Genomic DNA, 8,452 nt, shown 5'->3' on the forward strand with positions numbered 1-8,452 from the left:
TCCAGCCACGCCGCGCGCGCCCGCCGCACACTCGGGGCCCAGCCTAGCCGCCCCCGGGCTCACTCGGGCCGCGGACCCGGAGGGACGCACCTGCGCGCGGCCCCGGCAGGTGAGGCGGGACGGCCCCGCCCCCGGACGGCAGCCCCGCCCCGGCCCCGCCCCCGGGCCGCCGGCCCCGCCCCCGCCCCGCCCCGCGCGCACTGGGCATGCCCAGAGCCGGGTCACGTGCCCTGCCGCCCGTGCGGACTCTGCCCACGTCCGCCCGGCCCGGCTGCCCTGCGCGCTGCCATGGAGCGCATCGAGGGGGCGGCCGTGGGCCGCTGCGCAGCCTCGCCCTACCTGCGGCCGCTCACGCTGCACTACCGCCAGGTGAGCCCGCCCGCGCGCCGTCCGCGACCCCCGCCCTCAGCCCCGGGCCCCGCCCCCCGCCCGCGGAGCCCCGCCCCCGCCCGCGGAGCCCCGCCCACAGCCCCCGGGCCTCGCCCCCCGCCCGCGGAGCCCCGCCCTCAGCCCCGGGCCCCGCCCACAGCCCGCGGAGCCCCGCCCCCGGCCCCGGGTCCCGCCCCTGTGCCTCGTGCTGCGCCCCAGCTCAGCGTGCGGGCCGGGTTCGGTCCCGGGTGGAGACCCAACGGGCGCCCGGCGCGGGACACCTGGGGACGACCCACCCCTCCGCGGAGGCTCGGCGGGGCCCCTGCACTGTTAGCAGTGGGGCGTGGGGGGCGCCCCGGGGGTCTGGGGTCTTCGTTCCGGCCAGGAGGTAGGGGTGTGGAGTGTGGATCTGGCGCAGCTCTGGAGAGCCTCTCCTTCCGAGGCCACCTCCAGGGTCCCCCCACCTGCCCCACACGCTGGCAGCGCTCTCCTGGGGTCCTGGCACCTGTCCCCCTGTCACCAGCCGGAGCAGGACCGCGCAGTCCCTGGGCGCCGTGTGCGTGGCAAGTCCACAGGGCACACTTGCTGGGCGAGGGCAAACGTGCCCGTGGTTTGGGTCCTGCAGCTCCTGTCTGGCTGCTCCCCTGCCCCCAGCCCGTTGCCTGCTCTGAGTGCCCTGCGCCTTCCACACCTGGACAGGTGGGCCAGGTCTTTGGTGCTCCTCTTCCCTGCCGGCCCCCCACTTCCAGCTCCCTGTCCCCTCCGCAGTCCTTCCTCTTGCGCAGCCTCCAGCTGAGAGAGGCCCCCACACCCCTCGGTTGCCCTGTCCACATTGACCTGTGGGCTCCTGTCCTTGGGATGGGCCCACTGGCAGTGCTGGACTGGGACAGGAGCAGGGGGGTCCGTTGAGGGTCAGGCCATGGGGACACGGAGGTCACCGCCCTTCTCCTTGGCCTTGACTTGGGGTGGGGATGCCTGATTGTGGCTGCGCAGCCCCCAAGGGACCGGGGCTCCGGGGGGTGGTGGGAGGCGCAGGCGGTCTGGGCACGCACCTGCTGAATCCCCTCCCCGAGCTGAAGCACAGGAGCCGGTCAGCGCGGCTCCACGGCGGGGTGCTGGTGGCCAGAGCGGAGCAGGTGCAGGCGGGAGGCAGGGGTGGGCACAGGCTAGGGTGCCAAGGCAGCGTCCCTTCGGGGGCCAGGGGCCAGGGGGCTGGGCCGTGCCTGCCAGCCAGGGGCATCTGCAGCCATGCCTGGCCAGCAGGGACACGGGGGCCAGACACATAGGCCGGGGGCAGCTGACCCCCTGAAGGTGAACCAGGCCTAGGACCCAACTAGCTGGTCTGTGGGTGCTGTGGGAGGGGCCGGCTGGGGATCACTGGGCCTCTGTGGCCTGTCCTGTGCATGGTGCCTTGGCTGGACCTAAGGGTCTAGCTGACATTTTAATCTGGAGCTGGGAGGGTCCCTGACTGCACAAGGTGACACTTCTCGTGAGGGAGGCAGGGGGCACAGCAGGCCCTTGGCAGACCTGGGGGGTGAGCAGGCCTCTGAGTGCATCCTGGGTGCGTGGCTGGCCCCAGGGTGGCCAGATTGCAGGCAGGCCCGGGCTTGCCTCGTGGGGGTAGTGCCTCCCAAGGCCTCCCAGGCAGCCCGACTGGCGACCGGCGTAGCGCAGGGCATCCGCCCTCCCATCCCCTTGGCAACAGAGGCCCCTGCCACTCCTCCAGGGCACTTGTGCTCCAGCAGAGCCCGAACTAATTTTCCCAGCTCCCCTTGGACCAGTGTGTGGGCCTCTGCCTGTGAAGTCCCTCTCCTTGGAATGCCCTTCCCTCACTTTTGTGGGGCCTGGAGCAGTGTCACCTCCTCCAGGAAGTCCTCCCTCCTCTGCAGCCCTGGCTGCACTTGCTGCACCGCTGGTGCTCAGGTCCGTGTCTGTTTCAAGGCCTGGCAGGGCCCAGGGGTGGGGCTGCGCTCTCCAGGGCCCTAGAGCTGACCCAGTGGCTGAGGGCAGATGGGCTGAGCAGGCGCTGGTGGGGGGGGGCAGCCGCAGGGCGGGGCCCCGGGGTCCTAGGTCCAGCCGCGTGGGCAGAGACCCCTTGGGGACGAGGCAGGACCAGGTGGAATGGCTACCGTCTCCTCTAGCCCCAAGGAGGGGAGCCCGCCTTGCCCAGCTGGCAGGATCCTGGGCCCCTCAGACACCCTGCCTCTCGGCACCCCGTGAACGCCGCTCGGGCTGCCCCCTGGCCCGCACTGCGGCCCTCACCCACTGATGGCTGCCTGGAGCCCTGGGAGCCCCTCGGGGCGTGGCGCGCAGGCTTGGGGAGCAGGATGATGAGGCAAGTGGCAGGACAGCAGGGCGACAGGATGCGCGAGAGACAGCCCGAGACAGAAGCTGGGCTGGGGGAGGGTCAACCCTGTGCAGTCACTGTTAGCGCATCACATGCCCCCCCCCCAGCTGCCCCTGGCGCTGGTGTCCTCTCAGGAGGCTGGCCTGCCCTCCTGCCCTCCTGCCCTCCTGCCGCCTCTGCGCAGTGGCCCGAGGGACTTTCAGCCCCGAGCACCTGATCTCCCTCCGCCACCATCCCACCCCTCCCCCATGCCCCACGGTCCTTCCCGCACTTGGTGACATTGTACATCTCTGCAGCTCCCAGGGGGCAGCCGGTGCCGTGGGTCTGTCTGGCCCGCTCGGCTTCCCGGAGCACTCGCACACCTGCGGGCGGCTCTGTGGCCCCCCTGACCGCTGCCCTGCCCCTTTTCAGAACGGCGCTCAGAAGTCCTGGGACTTCATGAAGACACATGACAGGTGAGAGCCCGGCCCGGCTGCAGGAAGCCCCCGACTGATGCCCACGGGACACGGGGCCCAGGCCCGGGAGCGCCAGCCCTGCCCCTACCTTGCTGCACCCCTCGGGGTCTCTGGGTGCCCCCTGGCTTCTGGCTCAGGCCGCCTGGACCTGGGAGAGGCCGTCGGGTGCCTTGCCCTCCGTGAGCACGAGGAGTGGGGGCTGGATGGCAGTGGGGCGCGAGGAGCGTGGCTGGCGGGCAGCTGGCCCGCAAGGAGCACATGTCCCGTCAGTCACCCAGCCTCAGCTGCTGCCACCCCGGCCTGCCCAGCTGCCCAGCATGTCCCCCCCGGCCCCGCTCTGCCAGTCGGAATACAGTAGGCCTGAGTCCTAGCCTGACCGTGTGACCTGGCAAGCTCTGGCCCTGCCGGGGCCTCAGTCTGCCCGTCTGAGTAGGGGACCGGAATCTGCAGACTGATGGGGAAAGAAGGGGGAAGGGGCCTGGGCCTGGTGCAACGGGGTGGGAGCCAGCCCCCCAGGCGAGGCCAGGCCCAGCCGTTGCTTTTGTGCTCAGCTCTGTCCACCCCCCGCAGTGTGGCCATTCTCATGTTCAACTCTTCCCAGCAGAGCCTGGTGTTGGTGAAGCAGTTCCGGCCAGGTGAGGCCCCCCCCCAGAGTGGGCTGTGGGGGGACGGGAGGCTATCGGGTGGCCCTCAGGCCCCTGTGGTCCTCGGGTCGGGCACAGATGTGGGGAGGGGGCGCTGGGGGGGCATCCTAAACCCAGTGACGGTTCGGCCTAGAGAGGCTCACACGGAGGCACATGCGCCATGGCTGTGACCGTGGCCGCCCTCCCCCACCCAGCTGTGTACGTGGGCGAGGTGGAACGGCGCTTCCCAGGGTCCCTGGCAGCTGTGGACCAGGACAGACCCCAGGAGCTGCAAGCGGTGCTGCCTGGCTCAGCGGGGGTGACCTACGAGCTGTGTGCAGGCCTCGTGGACCAGCCCGGGCTCTCGCTGGAGGAAGTGGCCTGCTCGGAGGCTTGGGAGGAGTGTGGCTACCGCCTGGCGCCCTCCGACCTGCGCCGGGTCGCCACCTACAAGTGAGTGCGGTTGGGCCACCGCCCAGGGGTTGGGACAGCCTGGGAGGCAGTGAGCGCCCCATCTCCAGGGGCATGCAAGCAGGGCAGTGCCTCCTTGCTTTTCTACAGGGGGTCAGGGGGAAGGTGGAACAGAAGGCACCTCAGATGGCGATCCAGGCCGGAACCCAGGCTCCTGGGGGCCGTTGTGCAGCGTGCCAGTGCCCCCACCCTTCGGCCCCTAGGCGCGTGGGGCCAGCTCTGGGTGGCAGCTGCTGCTGACAGATGCCTCTACTTCCTGTGGGATTAAGCACCGGGCGCTGGGGGTGGGGGTGAGTCACAGATCTGCTGTCACACGGTGGCTCAGGAATGAAGTGGGGGGCGGGGGCTCCAGCATTGTGGGGGGCGTGGCCTGGAGCCCAGCCTTCAGGGCCTGTGCCCACCAACCAAAGGCGCCCCCCCCTGCCGCCCTCCCCAGGGGCTGTCCTTGGGGGGGTGAAATCTGGGGGCAGGAGGCGGGGCCGGCAGTGACACCCCCACGGCGCGGAGCCAGCCGCGCGGAGCCAGGCCGAGGCAGCCCCTCCAGGGGCAGGGCCTGCTGGGGGGGGGGGCGGTGCCGCCTCTCAGCCCAGGTGTTGGCGTCTCCCTGGGGGCCGGGGCGCTGCAGCTGACCTCCAGCCCGGGAAGGAGGGGACCCGGGTCGGAGTCACCACGTGAAGCAGCGTGGCATCAGAGGGTCCAGCACCTCGGCCTGAGGGGCAGGCCTGCCACGTGCAGGGTCCTCGGGTCCCGACCCGGGGCCGGGGTGATGGGCGGGAGGCCCCCTGGACGTGCGGGGGGCCTGGGTGACCTGAGCCTGGCGGAGGGGCGAGCGGGCGGGCGCTGTGGTCCTGAGGGGCGGGCCCCAGGGCTCCGGGCAGCTGGCGGCCGCGAGGACTTGCCTTAGCAGGCGGGGGTGGCCGTGGGGCGCAGGAGCCGAGGGGAGCCAGGCAGCTCCAGGAGCCTGCGGGGGACGCGGCCACGCACATTCCTGCTGCGGGTCGGAGGCCGCTGTCTTCCCCGTCTTCCCCGCGAGCCGGCGGAAACTGGGACTGCAGAGCGCAGCCTGGCGCTCCCATCAAAGGACGGGCCGCGGCCGCCGGAAACCGGCCGTCAGGGGGGCCTGCGGCAGATGAGGGGCTGGGGGTGCAGGAAGCAGCTGGCTGCGGCCCGGCTGGCTGGGGCTCCCGCTCCCGCCGCTGCGTGCTGCGCAGGTGTGCGAGGGCAGCGCCTGCCCTGCGGGTCTCTGGCTGGCCTGGCACCCCGGTCCCCTGCACACTCACGCCGGACTCTTCCCCTCGGGTTCCGGGGTGCGCACGGGCCCCTCCGCTGGCCCCCATCCCGGCTACTCGCTGTGACCTCCCCCTCGTTCCAGTCGGGGCCACTCCCTCCTGGGGGGCCACCCGCCCCCTCTGGCCACCACCCACTGAGCTGGGGACTCCCTCACACCCTCAGCATGTGCTGTCCCCAGCCTGGAACGTGTCCCGTAGGTGCTGGCCTTGGGGGTCGTCACGGGGTTGCCGGGTGGGTCCTTGCTGCCTGCTGGCCGGGAGCCCCGGGTGCGGGTGGGTCCTTGCTGCCTGCTGGCCGGGAGCCCCGGGTGCGGGTGGGGTCTGTGCTGGGAAGGGAGGCCCTGGCTGAGGGGCCCACGCGAGCAGAGGGGCAGCAGCTTGCACGCGGGTGCGCATGGACACCGCGGCAGAGACCTAACGGTTTGTCTCCTGCGCGAACGACCTCACGGCTGCTGTGGCTCCTGGCGACTGGGGCAGCGCTCAGGGTCTCGCCCTGACGCACACAGGGCGACGGCTGGGCCGCGGGCTCATCTGGGTTCGGGCCCCCTTCCCAGCCCACGCGGTTGTGGCAGCACCAGGCCCTTGTGGCTGTGTGGCCCACCCTGCTGCCAGGCCAGCTGCTGGCTGGGGGACCAGAGCCAGCCCCGCGAGGCCGCGTGCAGGCCTGGACCACGTGGCCCCCTGCAGGGCAGCTTGCTCTGTCTACGAGGCCCGCAGGACGGTGTCTGCCTGACTTCCTCCGTCTCTGACGTGTAGACCTTCACTGAGGAGCTCACCTAGTTAGGTCAGGCCCACCAGGATGCTCTCTCCGTGAACTAAGGCGACCGCCGATCAAGGCCCTCGGTTACACCTGCAGAGTGCCCCCCACCAGAATCACGGGCGGGATACCCAACGTGTGGCCAGGTTTCTGCCACACTTGAGGGTGGTGGGACCCTGGCAGGAGAAGCAGGGTGCTGTTCCTGGAGTCCCACCTGCCCGAGCGGGTGGAACGAGGGCTGGAAGGGGCAGGGGCGGCCAGGAGGCCTGTGCAGGGGCTTCAGGATGTGCCGTCTCCACCCGTAGGTCTGGTGTGGGACTGACTGGCTCGAGCCAGACTATGTTCTATGCAGAGGTGACAGACGGCCAGCGAGGCGGCCCCGGTGGGGGTCTGGCTGAGGAGGGCGAGCTCATCGAGGTCGTGCACCTGCCCCTGGATGGCGCCCGGGCCTTCGCGGATGATCCGGATGTCCCCAAGACCCTCGGTGTCATCTTTGGCATCTCATGGTTCTTCAGCTGCGTGGCCCCTGACCTGGGCTCCCGGTGAGACCCAGCGGGTCCAGCCCAAGGCTGGTTCTGGCCACTCGCCCTGCAGACCCAATAAAGGCTTGTGCAGCACTAGTCTGCGTCCGCTGGCTCCGAGGTGTGACCGGGGTGGGCTGCGGGAGGTGGAGGGACAGGGGGTCTTTCCCAGATGGGCCCCGGGTGAGGGTGCGCTCTGCCGAGAAGTCTCTGGCTGCAGGCAGGCCCGGGACAGCTGTGGGCAGCTGGCAGAGCTAAGGTCGGGCCTTAGGTGGGGGCCCAGGGGGAGACAGGATGGTGCCAGGCCACCCCTTGGGGCAGGAGAGGTGGGGTTGGGGGCCCAGCCAGGCCAAGCACTCAGGGAGGACTGCGTGGTGGGCCATGGGGTGGCCGTGGGAGTGGTGGCCGAGCCAGCCCTCGGGAGGAGGAGGTGGGGACAGACCTGCCGGCTGTGCATTCTTGAGGGCACACGCCCCCAGTTCCGGGGTGGGCTAGAGCCCCTCTGCGGGAGCCCAAAGCCACAGCTGCTCTGGATCTAGGTCTAGTGCCCCCAGCGGCCCCAGCACCCCCTGGGCCATTGGAAGTGTGAGCTGAGATCTCACTCTGCCTGCCAGCCTGTGTGTGGCCACGGCCTGCAAGCTCGGAAGGACCCTGCCCTGCACGCTGGCCTGTCTTTCGGGTCAGAGACTATGGGAGCTGCCTCTGTGACCTTTAAACACTGGGGGGGGGGGGTCACAGGTGGCTCGGTGCCCACGCAGCTACACACCCAGTAAGGCCTCCATCCATTATGGGTGGGTTGGAGCCCATTGTGGAGAGTGTGTGCCAGTCACTGCCATCCAGGGCGTTTGTAGGATGGGGGCCCAGGCTGACCCTTCCCCTGAGCCCTCCCAAGTCCTCTGGCTAGCCCCATGGGCGATGCCATGGGTGATGGGTCATGGGTGGCTTGGGGAGGGCAAGGCGTCCAGGGGCCGTTGCTGCCACAGGCAGGTGGGGACTGGAGTGACCAGGAGCTTTGCTGCAAACCTGACCGTGCTCTGGGCCTCGGGCTGGCGTGGTGGGAAGATGCTCAGGAAGGACGTGCCTTTGCCTCTCACTGAGACCCCATTGTCAGGCGGGGGCACAGCACTTGGGCTGGGGTCCACCTCCCGCCCATAATCCCCCGCGCTGCCCCAGCTGCCCCCATGCAGGCAGGTGTTTTCTGAGCGTGGGTGGAGGTGGAGGGTCCCTCCCTCCCTGCTGGCCTGGGGAGTGCCGGGGCTCAGCCGCCTGGGACCAGTCAGTGCAGACAGCCCCAGGGCCTGCCACGGAGGCCGTGCCCAAGGGGCCTACTCACGCAGCACCACCTGTATGCAAATGTGGCGGCGACCCAGGTGGGGCCTCTTGGGAGCCCGGCCAGGTGAGGGACACGCTGCTGAGGAGGGGCCCGGGTGTGGGGTGTGCCCGCGGGGCGGGCGGGGCTGGGCTGCAGTGGGGTCCTGAGCACCCCGGCCCCACCCCAGCGGAGCTGCGCTGCCTCCAGAGGACAGGTCACGGGGCAGGGCCCCTGCCCAGCCTGGACCCAGCCCCCCGCCTCCCTCCCTTGGGCCTGCCTGGTGCCCACCCCTAGAGCTCCCCCGTCCC

The 8,452-nt window shown here is 70.8% G+C and overlaps 1 protein-coding gene across 3 annotated transcripts; it reads left to right on the plus strand.

The window, feature by feature from the left end:
* Window positions 1-221: 221 nt before the first annotated feature.
* On the plus strand, window positions 222-6,931 carry LOC129514699 (uridine diphosphate glucose pyrophosphatase NUDT14). 3 transcript variants are annotated; one of them, XM_055333432.1, is made up of 6 exons: window positions 222-369; window positions 3,128-3,171; window positions 3,742-3,806; window positions 4,010-4,247; window positions 4,356-4,555; window positions 6,617-6,749. In XM_055333432.1, exons 1-5 carry the CDS (start codon window positions 289-291, stop codon window positions 4,531-4,533), a joined length of 606 nt encoding a protein of 201 aa, XP_055189407.1. In that variant the 5' UTR covers window positions 222-288; the 3' UTR covers window positions 4,534-4,555; window positions 6,617-6,749. The 3 variants fall into 3 exon arrangements, with proteins under 3 accessions (XP_055189407.1, XP_055189406.1, XP_055189408.1); XM_055333431.1 differs by lacking the exon at window positions 4,356-4,555 and having other exon boundaries at window positions 6,617-6,931; XM_055333433.1 differs by lacking the exon at window positions 4,356-4,555 and having other exon boundaries at window positions 6,664-6,931.
* Window positions 6,932-8,452: the final 1,521 nt, after the last annotated feature.

This window comes from Nyctereutes procyonoides, unplaced genomic scaffold, assembly GCF_905146905.1.
Source record: "Nyctereutes procyonoides isolate TBG_1078 unplaced genomic scaffold, NYPRO_anot_genome, whole genome shotgun sequence".
NCBI classification, from domain to species: Eukaryota; Metazoa; Chordata; class Mammalia; order Carnivora; family Canidae; genus Nyctereutes; species Nyctereutes procyonoides.

What these genes read in the sequence shown, in the direction of transcription:
- LOC129514699 (XM_055333431.1), top strand. Translation starts at nt 289, where the DNA reads ATGGAGCGCATCGAGGGGGCGGCCGTGGGCCGCTGCGCAGCCTCGCCC. An exon ending in TTCATGAAGACACATGACAG is followed by an intron (nt 3,172 to 3,741) that starts GTGAGAGCCCGG and finishes CACCCCCCGCAG; the next exon opens with TGTGGCCATTCTCATGTTCA. An exon ending in CGCCGGGTCGCCACCTACAA is followed by an intron (nt 4,248 to 6,616) that starts GTGAGTGCGGTT and finishes CTCCACCCGTAG; the next exon opens with GTCTGGTGTGGGACTGACTG.